Below are 22,035 nucleotides of genomic sequence, written 5' to 3'. Positions count from 1 at the left end.
GTGTGCATATGTGTGTGCGCATTTATCCAGAGGGGGCACTAAGGGTCAACCCTTTGCCCACTCCAGAGACAGGAAATGGCTCCAATATGGGCCTGAGTGTGGCCTTCTTTAAAGCCCCGGGGGAGTGATTTAGGCTTCTTGTCAAGACTACAACTCCAGGTTCAGTGAGCAAAAATGTACAAAGTGAAAAATACAGATGTTTTCTTCAGGCCATTTGAAACACTGGAGAAACTCAGGCAGGAACCAAAGACCTCTGGCAGGCTTCATAGGGACCTAAAAGTCTATTAATAGTGTCAGTGGGTTTGGCTAGGAAATGACGAGCTGATACTTCATCATTACAAAATCACGCCCAGGCCAATATTCACATTTTAAAAGATGGTTGTTTTCAATTGACAGAACTCTAACTTATGTTTATTTCCCTATTTTCTTTAATAAACATTTGAATGGAATCTATTAATTAGCATTTGTTTACTTGAAGAGTATTCTTGTCTGCTGAGGAAAACGATCATAGTCAATCCATAATGTATCATGTTTCACTGAAAAATAAAGTTGGGTTAAAAAACGTTCAGCAAACACAAATAGCTTTTGCTAGAAACAGCAAAACTTTAAATAATTACACCTTACAATACAGTTTCCACTTGTCATGTGATGTGAACACAGAAGTCAGCAGGAGATTGGCTAATAGACTTCAGAATGTGTCCAGAATAGGCCTAATGCTTGTGTATCTTGTCATCTTGGACTGTGTGCAAATATGCTACCTAAATGGTCAGAGTGTTGGTGGACTCTCTTGGCTGTGATGGTAATAGAGACGGGTTGTTTACACTGAGCATATTTCCAGCCTTCTGGGGGAATCATCTCTCCAAGGGTTTTTAGAGGACCTTAGTGGTATGGGTGTTTTGACATTGGTGAAGAAGACTGATCTGTTGTAGTTCCTTATACTATTTCTGGAACTGTGATGGGGAGGATAACGTCAACAGGAATTATCTGGATAACAGCGGTATGGTTCTCTTAACTAGGAGATTTGAGAATGATGAGCAAGACAAGTTATGGCCCATGTGCCTTTCCAATGACTCGCAAATTCTGCCAAGTTGTTAATTGTCTAAAACTCATAGTAACTTCTGTGTGTAAATTGGTGGGTGAATAACTCAGCTAAACCCCCGGGATTCAGTGATTGTGGATTTAAAAAAAAAAAATGTTTTGACATGGAAAACAGATTGCATAATAGAAAATGGATTGCACTGTAGAAAAAATTGAAAGCCATGGAAGCAGACGAAAAATCCCCATAAATCCCCTTTAATTGCAAGTGCTTATTTTGACCACTAGATATCACTTAAGGGCTGTTGAGTTTCTCTGTTCACAAAGCCAAGAGTCCCGCATGGAGTAGCCCAAACAACCTCAAGATGTTGCTGCAATTAATTTGCATTTACTTGCATCTTGAGATCAAATACAGCCCATACAAAACCTTGGAGGAAATCTTGACCACCTACCATGTAAGCCAGAAGCAGCTAGTCAAAAACGGGTTCTGATGTGATGATGGCTTCCTCCATATACAGTAGAGATCTATGTGAAAATAGACACTCAGAAATGGACCACTCCATGTCCAAATCCTGCAAATAGTGCAACCGCTGTTCTCTGCATCCATGTGCCGTGTAACAGTGCAGACTAAATTTCAAAATAAGAGTGATACGTGGACCAAACATGCAAATCCTATTATATAATGCCATAATGCTGTATCATATATCATTTGTTGGGTTTGTTTGATCCTTGTATCATTCTGTTTTGGTGGACTTGGACATGGAATGATCTGTTTAGTCGTTCTAAGTTGATTTTAACAATGAAATTAAACTTTAGGGTGTTTATTTTTTGCATTTGTTTTGCATGCTCCTGGAGGAAGCCATCGCATCAGATCTTGTTTTTGATCAGCTGCTTCTTGTTGCATGGTATGTGGTCAAATCTTCCTCCAAAGTCTTACTCAACTTGTTCACAGAGCAACTTTTACAACCACTAACCCCCCCCCCCCCACACACACACACACACACACACACACAGCCCATCGCCAAAAGAAAAGTCAGGCTATATTGTTTTTCAGCAGGGAGAGCGCAGTCTTACACACAAAAACTGTGGCCACTGAGGAAAGGAGAGCAAAGTTTTGCTAGTCAGAATTAAGGAAGTAGAGCTTACGTCAATTTCTGTCAGCAAACTCAAGTCTCGAAAAGTAGTGAAGCAGACTACAATGTAGGCTGATATGCTTTAGGCCTGGCTTAATTACTTGGGGGCCTTTATGTGAGAGTTCAAAGTAGAGATAGACAGGAAAGATTGGGAGTCTGTACAGCGGTGAAGAAAATACAGCACAATTGGGGAATCTGAGTCCTTCACAGACTTCTGGTCTGCTTAGTGTTCAAGCCAACAGTGTCAGCTGTTGCATATCATTGTTAAGACTGGTGATTAAGTTGGACATTATTGGGTGAGATGTTGTGGGTTAGGGTGGAAGCTGCCTCACAGGCAGATGGCATTACAGACTGTGTCATGGACATGATTATGAGTAGAGAAAGTACATTACTAGATGCCAGCGTAACAGCAGTAAGGGAAAAGAAACCTCAGGTCCATTATTTTCAGGTTAAAATAACAAGCAGGTTATTTTTGAACTGAGCCTTATTTTCCAATCATTTGCCATTATGCCAATCAAACCTAATTCAAATTTCCTCCTCTCCACTACGGAATGAGTTGCTCCTTAAGGCTGATGAGCTGAATAGACACACTGGTCTCCAATACAATCCATCAGGCAACTGCAACAACTACAAATATCTTCAAAAGCAGAACAATTTCATTTTCAACACTGAGACGCTGACATTTTGTTGCTTTTGATATACAACTAACTACAGCTTCAGCCTGTCTGTCATTCAATGGTAGTGAAGAAGTAATTTTTTGGTGTAATTCAAATACACAAGTCCGAACCATTTCGCTATTCACACGACTCTCATACAGCCAATTTACGCTCCGGCTCTCCTCCTGCACCTCCCTATACTTGCTGCCCTATCACTCCAGAGGGTTGAGCACCTGGCTCAAATGTACTGTATGCTCAAAAGTGCCTTAATGGTATTTGCTGAGGGAAAGAACAGTGTCTCTAATTCACTTCCCCCTATTTTTTCCTCAGTTTGGCGGTGGTGGTAACATATAAATTAGAGAGGCAGGTTTGAGATTGGAAGGTTGCTGCTTTGAATTCTAGACTACTACTATAGTAACTTCACCAAGGCTGCTGAAAGCAACAGTGTTACTGGTTGCTGCTGAATAACGGTATACTGCCCTCTACTGGGGAAATGATTTATGTAGCAACAGTATCACATCCCTCCCATTTTAAGATTTCTATATGCTGAAAATCTGAACAATACCATTTCAGTGTCTATCAACCACCTTACATTCTATTATTCTGTATCATTTCTTCTTGTTTTCCAAATACCTCACAGGTCTCATTGTTATTTTCCTTTCACAATATTCTTTAACAATTTCCTTTCACAAAGTTCCAACAGGCAAGCACTGTGTTGTTGTGTTGTGTGTGTTGTACCAAGTCTTTTTATGTCAGATCAAAGTCCTTAAGTTGATGTAACTCTTGGCCCCTTTCCACTGCACAGGAAACTTCAGGCACCTTGAACCAACCAGGACATAGTTGGTTCCAGGAAGGGATTCCCTGTTTCTGTTTCCATTGCACTTAAAGAATCCCCAGTGGGACATCACGCATTCTGATGTCCCCACATCACAGAAGTGGGGACATCAAGGAATTATGAAGACCAACAATGGTTTGAGTGTGGCAGTGCATCGACGTAAGCACAATCAAAGATAGCAAAAAAAGTTTGCATAACAGGTGGTGCAACAAATGTTTTTGCTAATTTGTTAAGCTTGTTAAAGCTAGAGCTTCGAAACTCATTACGTATTCAACGGACACTTACTTACAATGATTAGTCCAAAAGGGGCGCTACAATCGCCTTCCAAACTGAAAATACAAAAAAAAAAGGGAAAAAAAAGAAAAGAAAAAATGGGTAGAAAGTCTTAACACTTTGGCCAAGAGAGCTGCAATTTTGTCAGTGGTATCTAACACCAATTCTGAAGTCACCCCCCTCTGTTTAGAGTAAACATTTCTGAAATCCTTGTACCTTGTACCTTCAATAGTAAAGATGTCAACAATTGTAATATCTTAAGTGTTCAGTACATCAGAATGTACAGCTATAATTGGTCCGAAGACTTGACAATGTCAAATGTTCAACATAGATTAATCAGTCTTCATTAAAGTAATAAGTCATGGTTTGTGGCTATACTATCCACTTGAATCTGCGTAAGAAAAGTTATCCAATAAGTGCAATTTTTCTATAGCTAATGTCAGCCTGGATATTGTATTGATCAAATCTGTATGATTCCATGATAACAAATCTGTATGATTCCATGTAGTATAGCTAAGTATAGCTGGCTTATTAAAACATATCTGCTTCTTCATATATCTGCTACTTCTGTATGTTTTGATTCTCCATGACATGCAAACTCGTGGAAGATCGCTATCTGTTTGGGTCCACAGCAGAGCTACTGAGTGGAGAAAAAAGACACCAACTATGTGTGCCCCTACAAAAAAGGATAGCCATAGCACTGTGGAAACTTGCAACCAATTCAGAGTACATTAGTGTCTCCCATCTCTTTGGAGTCGGCCTCACAACAGTGTGTTGGTGCGTGAAGGAGTTCTGCATGGCTGTTCAAAAGGTGATGCCAGAAGTGCTTCAATTCCAAAATCTGGATACGCTTGAAGGAATGACTATGTGCTGTACTTTGAGCGAAGATGGGAGATGCCACAATGTGTCTTGCCATTGATGGATCGTACATCCCCATTCTGGGACCAGAGGAGTACCACACAGAATAAACCACAAGGGCTGGCAGTCCATCGTCCTGCAGCAGTTGTAGATGGAAAGGGACTCCTCTGGAATGTATGCCCGGGATGCCAGTCAGCATGCATGATGCCAGAGTTCTGCGGTTGTCAACGCTGTGGGAACTGGTTGATAAAGGAATGCTGTTCCCAGACTGCACCAGGAACATTTGTGGCCATGATGTAGGTTATTACATCCTTGAGGATGCTGCATATCCTTTATAAAGCTGGCTTTTGAAGCCTTTCTCTGACACTGGGTGACTGACACCGGAAAATCAGATGTATAACTATAAAATCAGCAGAGCAAAGGTAGTTATAGAGAATGCTTTTGGCAGGTTAAAGGGTAGGTGGCAATGTCTTCTGTGTTTTGAAAATTGCTATATAAATAAAGTTTATTCTAAAATGCAATGACTTTAATGTAGAGCTGGTGAAATCCAGGGTGCCAATGTTGCCTCCCTAACTTGGGGGGTCAGGTGGGCAATGTAATGTCCTGTGGTTTGAAATAAAGAGACAGAGAAGATCAGCTTCTTTTCACCTTCACCGCAGGCTTTATTGTTCTGCCTTTAATTTAAAACATATAGGCATTAGGCTATAGTTACAGCCTCAATTCTGAATTCAAATGTAAAAAATAGAAGTATTTTCAATGATGCTAAACAATGTAGTGACAACAGACTTTCATCATAAAGCTGACCTATAATGTCCTTTTTGCAGATTTAACCAATACCAATAACTAAAAGAATGGTTATTGAAATGGTTTCTTCTCTTCAGCAATGTATAAACCACTGAAATACATCTTCTGCTCTAACAGGTCAAATCGAATCATCAAAAATATTTTTCCTTCTGTCAGTAAACTACAAAATATTAATAACATTGTCAAAATGGCAGAATTTCTATACTTTAGTGCAAACCATTTAAGATTTGATACTTGAATTCTATTTCAAACACTTAACATATCAATATTCATCCAGTCATTAATATTATTTGGTGTAAACTACAGAATAAACAAAGCTGCATAAAAGTGAAGCTTATTCATGTTGCATGCTGCTTTGTTCCATTTTGGTTATAGCTAAACCCTTTATGGAATTAACTAACGCAGACACAAGACAGTCGCCATGATGCTGACTGTACACATTATCAGTATCAGTTAGCAGACTGGCCGCCTGCCATCTGCTCCAATTATTATTTCAAGGTCAACACAGGGAATTGAAAAGATATTTATCCTATCCTAATGTCTGACCATTGTTGTAAACTATCTAATTCCATTTTTAGTAGCAGGGGTGAAAGGCTATAAGCTACTCTGGGAATAAAGGATCATGATGTGATCCACTGCTGCTTGTTTATTTTTCTCTGGGCTATACTGAAGCTCGCTGCAGGAAAGACGCTCCTGTTGACTCCTGATGTTTATAACCAGGCAAGACAACACTCCATTGATCACTGACATTCCAAGTGTGTAAACCAGATTATGTCCATTTGCACAGCCAGTTAGACAAGGCCTTTAGCTGCCACTGCAGCAGGCTATTGGACCGTTTTACCTCTCCTCTCTTCTGTTTTTGTTGCCCTTCATGCTGTATACTGCAGTATCAGAGTAGGCATTGAATTTGATTATCTTTTAGACACTAACTTCATTCAGCCTAGATTTGTGACCTTAGCGCCGTTTTATTCATGTTTCAAATCTCAGTATCGGCATTGTTTTTGTTGTTATTGTTGTGGTTGTTGTTTTTTTGACAGATTTTTACTGTCCCGTACCACAAAATGACTATCATATATCTGTCGCACACTCTTCTCTTTTCTTTTAGTTTCGTGCTTTATTTATCCCACCAAACATTTTAGGCTACATGGCCTTCATCAGGGTGATACAGAGGAAATGGGTTTACTTCCTTTTATGTACTGGGCCACAGGTCGACATCGCTGTGGTGTTTCATGGAACTCATGAACAATAGGGGGAATTTCATGGTTTTTTTGAACAACAATGTGGATAATTTGTTCTTCACAGTGGAGGTGGACTCTAAGAAAATGAACTTCCTGGACTTATGGATTATCAAGACACTTATATACACTGATGTCTTTGTGAAGCCAAAGGATCGGATCCCTAGCACTGCAGAACAGCCTACCATACAGTCGACTCTGCAGGTTAAGGTGCATCTGCAGACAGGACTCAGACTTTGAGCGCCACCTACAGACAATCCATAGCTATAGTGAAAAATGTATTGGGAGTGTCACAAGAAAAATCAGACTACAACAAAGGAATAAGCTAAAAAGGAGGTCAAATTTATCATAACGACAACGTGCTCTGAAAAATAAAAGGCATTTTGTGAAAGTACTGGCACATTCTCCAAAAGGATGGAAAACTCAAACATCCATACAGGGACCTAACAAGGGGGGTATTTACTGTAAACAAGGTAAAAAATTTGACGGATAAACTTGTACTTTCAGAATATTTTTTCCCAAGTATCCCCAGCTCAGTCCTTACTGGCCCCAATCCCAGATGGAAATTATAAATGTGTGGCATGTGCCCAGTGCAATAGCAGTACAAAACAAAGCTGGTTCAAACATCTACACACAGGAATGAAAACACAAATGAAGGCAGTAATTTCATGTAATACCAGGGGAGTTATATACATGTTAGCCTGCCCGTGTGGGAAAGCCTATCAAGTGAATTGAAACAAAGAATAGCCTTTTCTGAAATACACTGGTATTGAAAAAAATGATATTGTCCAAAAGAGGGGGAGATGTAGATAAAACACTTCTATAAAAGGGAGGCATTTTGGATGCCACTGAATGCCCATGGTTTGAATGCTGAATTGGATTTCAACAAGCTATGAGAAAAGGATTGTGATGAATGGGTGTATCACAGAATGTTTGTACTGTTTGACCTATGACCTGGGACAGGTACACATAAGGAAGTAATTCCATTTCTTCTGTATCACCCTGATGAAGGCCGTGCAGCCAAAAATGTTTGGTTAAATAAAGCACAAAACTAAAAGAAAAGAGAAGAGTGTGCAACTTGAATTTTCTTTATACAGTAAGTGGAAGTATTACAAAAGCCTCATATCTGCACCTCGCTGGGTATGTGTTCTTTTTACTCTTATTTAATTTTAATCAATACCAATGACGATTACTTCATTTGGTGCTGGGATTCCTGCCTTTCAAAACTTACTCCAACACACAAAACAAAAATGTTACTTTATTATTGGTGTCAATTACAGGCCACTGTAAGCTGTACCAGAGACCTGTCAATGTTGTTGCAATTCATTGGTTACTGATAGAGGTCAGTACAAGTCATAGATTACTTATTACTGCCCCTTTAAATGAAAAATGTCTGAGTTATTAAACCATTGCATTCTTCAAAGAAATGATACAAACAGCCAAAAAGCATCTCCCTTCTTCCTATAAAAGTACAGTGAACAGTTGTTTACTCAACCTGCACTTGGGGGTGTAACATTTTAATTCACAGCTTTTTTGAGTTCTAGGTGCTCTTTTCCAAAGCAATTTGAATTCAATGGCACCGACTCCCACCTATGTCCTTTTGTCAGTGGCACATCCCATAAACCTATAGCTCAGACTTCTGTTTCTTATGGTCTTTAAATTAGATCTGCCTCATTCAAAGCTGTGTTCATAGGGTGAATCCCAAAGCTTTTTCACTACTCCTCCTCTCCTGCCCTGCCTCACTACCACTCCTCTCCTACCAGGAAGTAACTTGGAGGAGACAAGGCGAGGAATAGAGTGGAGGAAAGGAGGAGGGAGGGAAAGTGGAGGCCATTTGGGACAGTTTATTTGTTACTTCATCAAAAATGGACATCTGCTATTGATGAAGTAGCCCTCTCATAACTGACTAGCCCGAGCTCACCACAGGCATAGCCAATCAAATTTGTTATGCACACACAGGACAATATAATTATATGTGTGTGTGTGTGTGTGTGTGTGTGTGTGTGTGTGTGTGTGTGTACATATATATGCCATATAAATGAACATTAACCTGACGCTGCTGACATTAACTATCAACTTGCAATGACTGTAACCTTAACTGTAAGTAATGTTAACCGTTATTCTCACATTTATGAGCTGGTAATTCCCCTGCCCCCTTTTGTCATATTCTGGGTGTGATCACATTGAGGTCAACCCCCGATGGAGACTTCATAAGCATCAATTTTCAGGTCACAGAGGAAAGGACGAGGTAGTGGAGGAAAGGAGGGTTGATTTTGGGAGCTTTGGGACGAATCCGTGAAGTGGGCGAGAGTCTATTTCTACACTGACACCTTGTGGCTGAACTGCATATTATGGTTGCGTGGCATTTCTGCACTGAAAGAAATCGTTCAAATCCAAGTTTGTTTTTTTTTCCCGTTTCTGAACACAATGCAGACTTTGTAAATATACAGCCTTGGTATTTACATCAAAGGAACTGCTCAACATCGTTTTATCAGTTTAAATCAAACGGATAGTCTGTGGCAAATTTGTGCTGTAAATCAAATTGATGTGAAAAAAAGAAACGGGGTGGAGGAGGATGGGGGGCGCTTTCCGAGTTGTATTTACCACCTGTTGGGTCGCCATGTGTGTTCTTGTAATTTCGCAATTTCCGACAGCACTGAAGGCAGCAGGAAGGAAGATGCGGAGATAGTCTAGATTTGACGTCATCCGTCTCCACCATGTTGGATCAGGAAGTGGGCAGAGTCGAAGGAGGAATCTCGAGCTGAGTGTAACAGCTGTCTTATTTACTCGATAATTCACCCGTTTTTTTTTTTTAAGATTTCCAGCTAACCGTCGGGTTACATGCGCCGTGACTCGCCGGCTGTTCGAGGGACGCTCTTTCGTCGGTTTTGATCGCCAGGACAAGTAATGACTTCTGTAACACAGAGAACCTCGGGCCTTGTCCAGCGGAGGACCGAGGCCACTCGCAGTGCCGCCGCCGACAAGGAGAAAGGGTCCGGCGGGGAGGAGGACGAGGTACGTCGCGGGGACGAGGAGGAAGAAGACACGGGGGACTCCAAAGAAACTAGACTCACACTGATGGAGGAGGTGCTGCTTCTGGGCCTAAAGGACCGAGAGGTGAGAACTGTTTTTATTCGTCACTCGGTAACTTTAAGCTTGCCAACAGTTGACGTTAGTTCGTTTGGTTGATCCAACATCCGTGTTTGCAAACGTCAACAAAGCCAACTTGAATTTACCCATTTACGCGATAGTTCACGTTTGCTGGATTTTAGCCGTCGTTTAGCGCCAAGTTTTCTGACAAAGCTAACGTAAGCTAACGTAAACGTTTGCCAGGTCGCTGATTTTATCATAACGTAACTGCGCAGCGCCAATTATTATTGTATAATTTCAGCTGGGTATTGCTTGCAACCAAATGTAAGAGGATGTCAGAAAATCCAAGTGAATCCGATTAGCCAACGACAGCTAAGTCCTTAATGTTAACTTAACGTTACTGATCCAACGTTAGCTCGTTTTACTGTGGGTTTTTTTTTTTTGACAACTTGTCACCAGCAGCATGACTCCCCTTCATCCTGGAAGTGTCACACAAAGCAACTCCTACCAACACGTCAGCTAACCAGAAATACACCTTTATTGATTTTTCTCCTCCTCCCAGGGCTACACGTCGTTCTGGAATGACTGTATTTCTTCAGGTCTCCGAGGGTGTATGCTCATCGAGCTGGCCCTGAGAGGACGGCTGCAGCTGGAGGCCGGAGGAATGAGGAGAAAGAGTCTGCTCACGAGGAAGGTGAGGAATCTGGCAGTGCAGGTGTTAAAGTGAAGGAAGAACCCGGAAGGCGTTAGCTCAGCCAGTCCAGCCTGCTGAGGTGTCCTTGAGCAAGACACCAAATCCCTACTAGTGCCAGGGTCTGATTTCACATCCATGTCAAGGGGGAGGGGAGGGGTAAGCAAAGGGATGAATTGCTTCTTCTCCGGGGATCAATAGAGTATCACAAAAATAGATGCTTACGTTTTTCTGAGTGTTTGTGTATGAACCCTGATGTTGTGATTATGCATGCAGCATGTGAGTGAGACCGACTTGAGAGAGACATGCTTATGTTTCCTTGTCTATGTGTGCAGGTGATCTGTAAGTCGGATGCCCCGACAGGAGACATGCTGCTGGATGAGGCTCTGAAGCACATTAAAGAGACCCAGCCTCCAGAGACCGTCCAGAGCTGGATAGAGCTGCTCAGTGGTGAGATAAGCCTGCTGTGTTTGCTAACCAAACCTGCACATATCTAGTCCATTGCGATAATTTACTCATTGTTTCATTTGTTCGACATGTGGGTTGCAAGTTTGCATTTTCATAGCTCGTGCTGGGTCTGCTCCAGTATAGTATCTGATGTGTCAGTATACTTTGACAAATGTTTTTAACATGATACAATGTATCTCATTTTGTGTTCTTCTTTAGGAGAGACATGGAATCCTCTGAAGCTGCACTACCAGCTGAGAAATGTCAGAGAACGTCTAGCCAAGAACCTGGTGGAGAAAGGTGTTCTCACCACAGAGAAACAAAACTTCCTGCTTTTTGACATGACCACACATCCGCTCACCAACAGCACCATTAAACAGGTAAGGTACACTGTAGATCAAAGGGGAAGGAACCACAATTATTATCCTTTTAATTTAGTTCATAGCTGAACATTACTGTTTTTCCACTTTAGTTCTAGCATTATGACAAGCATAATCATGCTGCAAACCAGTAATCACTGGTTATCACTCTGCAGGATTAAGATCAAGAGTCTGTCCTCATATTTTAATTATTTTGTAAAGGATAGTGAATATCTTCTGTAGTGAGCTAATATTAGTTAGCTATCTTAGCAATGTTGCCTGCCACCTGCGAAATACAGAAAAAATACAGTTTTATCTTGGCAAGAAAACTGTGGCAAAAACAAAACATAGGAGAGGAGAAACAGTAACAAGTTGTGCTTGCAGTTTTGCTGGGTGGCATGATTGTCAGAGCTAAACGCTTTTAATAAAATTTATTAGAACAAAAAAGGAACAATTTTAACTGGTTTCCTCGCCTTAATTATAATGATTATGTTCCAGAAAATTTGAAATCAAATCCCTGCCAGGTAACGTTTCAATTCCACCCAAAATGTTATTCTTTTTTGGGTTTTGTTTCATTCTTTGAACTATTTCATTCCCCTGGCTGAATGTCCTTAGGAATGTTCAAATGTAATATTTATCATGTATAGATATGAAATGCATCAATTAAATTTATTGCATGCAGCGACTCGTCAAGAAGGTCCAGGATTCGGTTTTGGAGAAGTGGGTCAACGACCCACACCGCATGGACAAGCGGGTTCTGGCCCTGATCCTTCTGGCCCACTCATCCGACGTCCTTGAGAATGCCTTCGCTCCACTCCAGGATGAGCAGTACGACCTGGGCATGAAGAGAGTCCACACTCTGCTGGAGCTGGAGCCAGAGAAGGAGAGCACAAAGCCCAATTCTAATGAACTGATGTGGGCTGTGGTGGCAGCATTCACTAAATGAGAGCAGCTGATTGGTTGGACTGGAAGATCTGGCTATGGTCTATGTTATTTAATTGGTTGAAAGACTTCACTTAATGAGACAATCTGTTTGGTTGGGGCGCCTGGTTGTACACCTATTCCAGATGACATTTCAGTGGTAGGCCATGTTAACCCAATGAAATCTTACTGGTGGCGGGATTCACCAAGTACCATTTGATTGGTTGGAAACCTTCACTGAATGACAAATGACTGGCTGCTTTCCCCCAGTGAGGTATATTATCTGCCACTGGGAGACTGGATATACTGATAAACTCTGACACTACGAACAGATGGGCATCTGTTCCTCATGTTAGATGACAGTGAAGGACAATAGAGGTGGAAGCAATGGTCATGATGAATATGAAGATTTTGACTGGGGCCACGTTTCCCTTCTACACTGAGGAAACACCATCTCTCCTTAATGTACAAGATAGGACCAGAATCAACTCCTGGCCTCTTCTCCATACTCTCTCCCACATGCTTATGCAAGGATAAAGGATAGCAAGTTACATGGCAGTTGATACTCTTAGCGCTCACGCAGGTCTCCCGCTTCCACCTTTTCATTCATTCCCACTCGTGCTGGGAGCACATGTTAAGGGTCACTGCTAGACTAGACTTTGTGTGAACGTCTCTTATCGAGTCACCGCAACTTCTTTAATTTCTCTCCTCTTGTTCCTTCCCCATTGCAATTTGAGGAGGAACGAGAGGATTCAAGTAAAGAATTAAGTTCAGGTCCTACATGATTGAAAGTGGGCAGGGTAATTTGACCTTAATTGACTGTGGCCTAAATGAACAACTAAAACTTGAGTCTAACAAAATTGTTGATCTTCTTAGTTTGTTATTTTTGCAAGGGTCCATTCTGTGTTTAATGGAACGTGATTAGTCTTCCATTTCTGTTTATGTTGCTAATAGATGCTTGAGTAGCCTGCCATTTATCAACTATTTTGCACAGTCGGTAGCCCCGTATTTAGGACAATATTTATGGGGATTTCTTTGGGTTGAATAACCCAGTTGTGAAATGAGATTGAAAAGTATGAAGTTAAGCAACCATGGTATAATTTTAAAATATCATGTGATTTTGTCTACACCCATTTATCTTTATAGTTACTATAAAATCATTCCTCCTGATTCATAGTGTCATAGTCTCAGTGTGAGACATAAATATGTACAAACGATTGACAGTGATCTAATCTATGCTTATGCAAGCCCGGATCACAATGTCAGATTGGATTTTTGTTTGTTAATACAATTGGGCTGGGAAAATTTTGCTAAATGGGCTGGTTTTAGTTCTAGAAAATATGAAGATCCCCCTCACAATATAAACCTCAGTTTGTATGTTATGTCATATTTAGGTGTTATTTGACCCATGTGGGCATGTTGTATTGACAGTTACTGTAGTTTATTCCATGCAGATTTGGGGAGGGTTACATGGGCCTGAGATGAATCTTTGTTCAAGACTGAAAACATCCAAGAACATATAATCCATTCAAGAAAAATTATCCTCAGACATGTCTAAGTCCGGGCCTGGGGAAACTATTGTTCCAATGTAAAATTTCCATTGTAAGAGTTAGTCTTTGGTCTGAATGAATGATCTGTGAATGAAGTGACATCACCTATTGGTTCTTGGCATTGGTTCTTGTACTTCTGTCCTTTTTTGTACCTTCAAAATGCCTGTGGGTATGAAGAACTGTTCAAAACCGTTTACAGTAAAGAGACCCTGCATGCTATTGGTGGAGGGCTGGGGAACTTGTGGATGTAGCTACAGAGGAAAGGCTTGTATGTAATTATTAGTCATTTTATGTGTACGATAAAATGAAATTCAATGAAAGGGATCTTCTCTCCTATTCTCTATAATTCTGTATGCTTTTGTATTACGACACAAAATAAAGTATGGATCCTTTAAGTGCCTGAATTTAGCACTGTTTTGCTGTTGTGGTTCTTATTCCATTATGGTTTTATTTCATTCGTATTTGGTTTTAGTTTCCTCTCATTCAACCTATTGAATAGACTTTGTCCTCTAAATGTATCACAAATAACTTGCAGTGCTTTGTCTGTTGAAGTTATATCGGATCCATTGAATCTTTACTGCAGTAACCAATGATAAGCCACTATGGGACACATATCACCAGATATCGGATTAGTTTACTGTACATTTTTTATTAGCACAACTGATGGCATAGTTCCAGCAACCATTGCCCAACAACGGATATCATCAAGAGATGCTCCGCACACAACAAGACAAACATTTTTGACATCTCAGTCAAAGTCTCAAATAAGTTGCTTCAGTCAAACAAAGTAGGCTTATAGAGACAGGTTTCAGTATCATTGTCTTTGTACAACATGTATAACACATATGCATATATGCGTGGAACACATGCAACATCAGTGTCTTCAACAGATGAACTCATTTCCATTCAGATGTTCATCCCTGGTGCCAGTCACCTATGGATCTGCATCAGTGGATCAGCAGCATCCCACAGCTTTGGGTCTCCCTGCAGAGCTCCAGTCTGATGTGACAACAGTCCACAGTAGAACCTGCAGCAACGTGTTCCTTGGATCAGGACGTGTCCAGAATTTGACGCCCCAGGTGAAAACTAGCATTCTGCCACCAGTCGTCGGGTTCCAAGACCCCTCTGCTTTTTTCGATTTTCTCTTGACATGCAGGTTGACATCAAGTCTCACTTGACTTTAGTGACGTTCTTGTAGTTCTTGGTCAGTATCTCCAGCAATTTGTATCTCCAGTCAAGTGCGTCTCCAACTTTCCGCAGCTCATGTGCACAGTCCATAACTGTGGCTGTATGATCTGAGGACAGAAGATAAAGTCCAAATAAGAGTCTATAAGTCTATTGTGCATACTCAACAATAAATTAAACAGTATTAAAAGCAGGTAAAATCCAATCAAATCTATTCAGATACTCACCATGGCCAGTCATTTTCATTACAATAATGCCTTGTCTGTCTGGAACGGAGAAGACGGCTCTCAAGGTTCTTTTGCAGACACAAGAGTACTTGCCAATGGTTTATATAGCTCTGTAGTTACTGCTTGACAAGAAGGAACAGGTTTGAACTATTGATAGTAGTGCAGGCTTATATAGACTGCCGCTGACGTAACTGCACAGCCGCGGAAACCCCGATCTGTCATGGCCAAGTTCCTCCTACTCTGAGGCGTTCTCTGTCTCACTCTGTTTACAATATTATCATAGGCACCTATAATCACAAGATATGACGTCAAATGTTCTTTACTGTTTTCGTTTCACTTTATAGCACACAACACATATTTATATGTGACATTGTTTGTGCCAGTTGCTGTTCTGTACTTTTAGTTTGTTTCAGTCATCTTGCACAAACATAAAAATACTGGTGTGGGCAGACTATGATTCACATAATAAAAAAATCACATATAGAAATGTAGAGCTACATATTTACAATAATGAATCATTATAATGTGATGATTTGACAATGTTAGAAATTACATTGATTACATTGCATGACAACAATGCATCAAAATAGGATTTTAAGACCTCTTCAATCATATTGTTTTCTGTTTCAGTTATTTAATATGGGTTCAGAATCCCCTCTGGACCCTGACCTACTGACATAATGAAGGACCTCATTACAGAAGGGGAAACAGATACACTAAACAAGCTCTTGGCACACTGGCACACTTCAGTTTGCGCAGTAAGTAAAAGAAACAGTATCAGTGATGCTGCAGTGTCAATGGAGCAAGATTTAATCATGTCACAGTATGTTGTTCAATAGATAGACACACACTTACATAATCACGTCATAAAGATTTATTGGTTTTGTCAATGTAAGGTATGTAATGTCTTTTGCAACATGCACAACAACTGTAGACAGGAGCATCAGTCCCTGATTTGTGTCCTAACTGGCTTGATAAGCTACTTGAACACAGTGGCTGCTCCCCAGATTATACAACACGGTCATAACACTTGTGTTATGACCATTATATGACCATTGACCATTATACAGGTATAAATACAGAATGTTCTAAATAACTTTCCCCCTGTGATGAAGAGAGGTTGTTTCTTTTACATCAAAACATTGTTAAGGACTTTTTGGGCAACACAAGAAAATAGTGGACAATTTTCATTGAAGGTATTCATTCACCAACACAAGCAATTCATTTAACTAACACCACCTTTACTTAAATGACACACACTTCAGGCCAGAAACCTATATGATTAGTTGACTAGGGTTTGTAATGTAGAATCCAAAATGTATGTGTGCACCATTTCAGCCTAATTCCTTATGACACCCCATCAGAATAAGAATTCCCCTTATCCTGTGTCGCTCTACAGGCGTCGTTAACATGTCAAGACTTGCCCCTGCAGTGCCAATCCCCTACTATCAAAACAGGGAAGTGTAGGTCATATGAAAATTACAGCCGTCTGCAGTCAGGTGACCTCAGCACTGTTGGCTAGATCTCAAAAGCCTCTCATTGGTTCCTTATACTAAGTTAATTCTGTGTGTTTGAATGAAATGTCTGTGCATTTATGCTGTTATATTTCTCATCACTGTAATGTCTGCTTCTCTCTAGTTATGTCTAACTTCTTAAATGTGATGAGGGTGGAATTTCTTTATGGGGATCAGTACTACAGTGTCAGTATTATTATTGGTGCCCATTGGGGTTATTCTGATGGAGAGATGAGGAGAAAGGATACAAGAACCCAAGGAGCTTCATCGGACCCGAAAATTCAATTTGATCAATTCAAGCAGTGTTAAGTGGGCCTGGCTGTGGAAAGCAGTGTTGTAAAACACCATGTTTCTATCTTATCTCCCTCCAGGTTTAACCACGTGTCTTTTATTACTGTATCTTGCAGGTAGTGCGAAGAGCAGGGAGTGTTTTGAATTTAAATTAACTAAACATGCTTTTGTTATGAAGCTCTTATCACTGTTACCTAAACAGTATGTGATATTCTGTATGTCAACAAAGTGTTGACACTTTTTGTACAGGTAATCAAAATATCTTATGTAATCAGATGTGTGGATGAATGAATGATATAAATGATATCAATATAAATAAATGAACATGAACTTGAACTTGAGCAACTAGTCATAGAATGTAGAGCCTAGCATGCTGCACAAAATAGGCATAGTTCTGATGATTAAGAAATATTAAATAATGTAAATAATATTGTTTGTTAATCTATTATTAATTAAGAATCATTTATTCATAATCTAATATTGATTTTTCATTGGTCAACTTTATACAAAGTTACATTTCCATAACAATTTGAGGTATTTACATTGAGCCGGGTCTATTGATAAACCTCTGACCAAAGCATCTCAAAAGCATCTGGAAAACTTTGCCGTTTGCTTTATTTACACCCGGAGGTTGCACTTGGCATGAAGATGTGCTGAATTCTGCATGGCTCTTTATTGTACTTTAATACAGACAGGCATGTTTGAACTTTATGTATTTATTTGTGTGTGTGTGTGTGTGTGTGTGTGTGTGTGTGTGTGTGTGTGTGTGTGTGTGCGCGTGTGTGTGCGTGTGTGTGTGTGTGTGTGTGTGTGTGTGTGTGTGTGTGTGTGTGAAATACTGTGGGAAAAGCCATGGGCAGCCAAAAGCTGGGAGAAGGTGAGAAGTGCTGAGAATTTTTTAAAATAAATAAATAATAAATTAGGACCAGATGCAATAGAGGGGAGCTGCCGCCAGAGGGTGCTGTCACACCTCCGACACCCCTACTTCCAACATGTCTGGGCCTACAAATTGCCTACAATAATGTTTTGCTTCTGTAAACCAAGGTATACAAGTAACTAGGCTACTATGTCTCAAAAAGACTGAATTTAGCAGTGTTTGCTCCCTCACTACTTGTCTATTAGCTATCAATGATTGGATGAACACAAATTTCTTAAAACTGAATGAAGATAAGACAGAAATCCTTTTGGTCGGCCCCAAAGCCAAAAGGGAAGAACTCTCCACAAGACTTGGGAAGCTGAATCCCTCGATCAAATCAGAAGTAACAAGCCTGGGTGTTTTCATTCCCATATAAACAAGGTGACCAAAACAGCATTCTTTCATCTTAGAAATATTGACACGGTACAGCCCTTCCTAACCCAGAAACATGCTGAAAAGCTAACTCACGCGTTTGTTACAAGTAGACTGGACTACTGCAACGCCCTTTTTACCAGCATCCCTAAAAAGTCTATTGAGAGGCTTCAGCTTATCCAAAACTCTGCAGCTAGACTTTTAACAAAAACAAGGAAGCGAGAGCATATCACTCTGCCACTTTAGCTACACTGCACTGGCTCCCAGTGTCCTTTAGAATTGATTTTAAAGTCCTTTTACTTGTATACAAAGCTCTTAATGGCTTAGGACCGGCCTACATTACAGAATCCCTGCTGTTCTACATTCCATCTACTGCTGGTTTGTTAGAAGTACAAAACCCCACTCAAAAGAAGATTGGGGATGCAGCCTTTTTTAACTGTGCTCCTAAACTGTGGAACACCCTCCCAAAGAATATTAGAGAGGCGGGCTCTGTAAGCATTTTCAAACGACTGCTAAAAACCTATCTATTCAGCTTAGCTTTTAAATAGTCTTCATTTTAACTGTTTCTGTTCAGGATCCCAACAGAGCTGACACGGGCAAGTACAAATTTTCATTGGTCTTGTCCGGGTAATACTCACCTGCACAAGTGAACACTATATGTGGGGAGGACAGAGCTTTACCCTGTATGATCTCATCCATCTGTGGATGGTGAGGTTTTTGACCAAGAGGAGAATCTATGATTCTCGTCTGCCTTAGGCAGTGAGATCTGACGTAAATATCAGATCAAGAGTAGAATCAGGAAGGACAGGGGATAAGAAAATTAAAGAAAAACATATGGGTTCACTCACAATGTGCATCTAAAAGTGGGAGTATTTGTTGTGTTCTTTTATCTTTCTATTTTACTTGATTTGATTCTTTTAATGCAATGCAATTTGCTTGTTCTTTTATATTAATTGTATCTTTTTATCTGTCTTTTATCTGCCTTTTATTGATGTAAAGCACTTTGAGCTGGATGTTGTGTATGAAAGGTGCTATACAAATAAAGGTTATTATTATTATTATTATTATTATTATTATTTGTCCTTCCAATCCTATCATTCTGAAATGGAAATTGAAGGAACACCATAGCTGCAATGTTACTTTAACCTCTGTCAGCTTTGGTTCACGACCACATTACAGGTTTGTAAGAGGCCTGCTTAGAGTATAAAAATTAGACAAATGACTCACAGTTGACAGATCTGGTGTTCATTAGCAGCTAAGAGCACCAGTGTTTCTCACACTATGCACCTCAATGTTGCTGATGCTGTGTTCCTGTCTGTCTCTGCGTTGTCCTCCAACAATGCCTTCTATTTTATTCTATTCTATTCTATTCTATTCTATTTAGTAACAATTTACATTATGCTACACAAATTACAGGATAATGACTGTTTAATTACATAGAAATAATCAGAAAGTAACTAGCAACTTCTAGTACTAACAAGTAACTATTTGTAATTATAATGTGTAATTTCTCAGTTAAATGCTGATAATTTTTTGTGATAACGATAATTATTAGCATGATAACAGTAAAGTTGTTCAATCATTACTGAATAATTACTGTGTGGGTTTGCTTACCAGTCCTTTACTTCTCTGTTAAATGGAACTTCCATATTCTGGCTCAGAAGACAGGTGAGGTTGTTACCGTATTGTTACCCAATACCTATTATAAAAGTACTAAATAACATCCATGTACGATGTGAAACTAAGAAGTACGGAAAGACTGAAACAGGATTTCACAGACAGAGTGGGGAAGCGAGTTTTCATTTCTGGTCCCCTGCCAAGTGCTTACTAGACTCTGAGAGGTTTAGTACGCTGTTTTCTCTGCACACTTGACTGAAAGTGACCTACCTTAAAGCTGGAGTCACTTTTATTGCCATTTTGATCTCTTTTGGAAACGCTGAGACTGTTTCCTCCGACCATTTTTAAGACTGCTATGGTGCAACCACTTTCGAATAAGTGTACTTGAGACTCTGTTACTCTTAGGAACTATAGAGCAATTTCCAACTTAATGTTCCTCAGAAAAATTATTGAAAAGGTGTCCTCATTACAATTAATTGATTAATAAAACAGTAATGGCATATTTGAGAAGTTAAACTTGATCTACCGTATGTGCATATGAACTAAGCATCATGGGTTTTTTTTCCACATGATACTGAAATATTTGCCTCTGTCCTGAAAAAAGCCTCCAGATCCAGAGGCATTCATGATCAAATTGTAAGTTCACTTACAAACCTCAGCAACAGTCTTCTTTTGCAGAGACTGATACAAATACACAAGCACAGCTACACAGAAAAGCTTGTCAGACAGTGGGATTTAATGTCTCAGTATGTGTTCTGGGGAGGAATCCCATGCTGCAGGATGATGAGTTTAACCACTATGCTATCCTCAAAGGTATAGTTTAGGTTCAAGTCTGATCTTCCAGCTGCTGTTTCTTGCATTATAGCCTCCCTAATGGGAGAGTTGTAATATGAATTGTAATAATTGATCATTACAATAATCCTAGATTAGTGAAGTGGTCCTGTATTTGCAATATGTGCTAATGAGCAGGAAAAGAATCAGCTAAATTAGAATTTGTTTTTTGTTGCCCCTCGGGTATCTTTCAATCCCTGAACAGAGGAAACAGCTGAAGAGCCACATCTCTGAAACTGATGATACCTAAAGGAGATATAGGAACAGGAAGGTGTAAGCTACATATCAATACTCTAGAGGAGCTCCCTTCCCTTCTCACTATTCCTCCTCACATTCACTGATATCAGTACACAAGGTAGGTAAAAGTAGAGGATGTTCATTAGGCCTTAACTTGTACCTGTTGAGGAAAGAAGTGTGTGTGCGTGTGTGTGTGTGTGTGTGTGTGTGGGTGTGTGTGTGTGTGTGAGAGAGAGAGAGAGAGAGAGTATTTGAGCAGTGTAGGCTCTTCATCCATGACAGTGTGATACTTTCATTGAGTGCATGATAGTAAAAGTTCACCAAAAACTACTTGAAGTCAATATTTAGTGCTACATTTATTGTTAAAATCTACAGCTTTTACAGTAATTCACTTCGTCCCTAGTAGCCTCCTAAACTTGCCATCTTTCCTCACTGTTCATAATTTCAATAAACACTAGAGGGCAGCACACTCACTCAAATATAGGGGAACTTTATATTGTGTGGCTACACCTGTTACAGTAATATAGCCTACCTTTGTTTTCATTCCTTCCCGTTTCTGTGCGACATGACGCTCAATGAAATCACACTGCCACGGATAATGTGTTTTAAAATTGTGGTGAGAACATTTTAGGATGATTTAATGACATAACAATAACAAAAATAATCGATTATCAACAGATAGATCGGTTATTGATCATCTGTCCGGACCCAAAGATCACGTGCTCAGTTGGTTTCATAGAGGTTATATGTCTCAAACCTGAGGTCATGAGGCGCTCTCATTTCTCTAAGGAAATTGCAATCAGGGGAACGGAAAATTGCGCAAATTTGTATCATCATTACTGCAATCAAGAAAACTTCTGATGGCCGAAAACTCATCGTTTGCTTCCTCTTTTGAACACAGTTGAGCCCTTCTCTCTCTCTCTCTCTCTCCCTCTCTCTCTCTCTCTCTCTCTCTCTC

General features: G+C 40.0%; 1 protein-coding gene across 1 annotated transcript; it reads left to right on the top strand.

The window, feature by feature from the left end:
* The first annotated feature begins 9,561 nt into the window (after positions 1-9,561).
* Positions 9,562-14,295, top strand: LOC139908298 (Golgi phosphoprotein 3-like). The gene is made up of 5 exons (XM_071894941.2): positions 9,562-9,946; positions 10,482-10,613; positions 10,946-11,060; positions 11,277-11,437; positions 12,099-14,295. The coding sequence occupies exons 1-5, from the start codon at positions 9,737-9,739 to the stop codon at positions 12,360-12,362; spliced, it is 882 nt and encodes a 293-aa protein (XP_071751042.2). The 5' UTR covers positions 9,562-9,736; the 3' UTR covers positions 12,363-14,295.
* Positions 14,296-22,035: the final 7,740 nt, after the last annotated feature.

Source organism: Centroberyx gerrardi, chromosome 2 (genome assembly GCF_048128805.1).
Source record: "Centroberyx gerrardi isolate f3 chromosome 2, fCenGer3.hap1.cur.20231027, whole genome shotgun sequence".
In the NCBI taxonomy this organism is placed as follows: domain Eukaryota; kingdom Metazoa; phylum Chordata; class Actinopteri; order Beryciformes; family Berycidae; genus Centroberyx; species Centroberyx gerrardi.
The sequence above is the reverse complement of the archived record's forward strand: the minus strand, read 5'-3'. Positions and strand labels throughout refer to the sequence as shown.

What these genes read in the sequence shown, in the direction of transcription:
- LOC139908298 (XM_071894941.2), top strand. Translation starts at nt 9,737, where the DNA reads ATGACTTCTGTAACACAGAGAACCTCGGGCCTTGTCCAGCGGAGGACC. An exon ending in TGGGCCTAAAGGACCGAGAG is followed by an intron (nt 9,947 to 10,481) that starts GTGAGAACTGTT and finishes TCCTCCTCCCAG; the next exon opens with GGCTACACGTCGTTCTGGAA. An exon ending in AGAGTCTGCTCACGAGGAAG is followed by an intron (nt 10,614 to 10,945) that starts GTGAGGAATCTG and finishes CTATGTGTGCAG; the next exon opens with GTGATCTGTAAGTCGGATGC.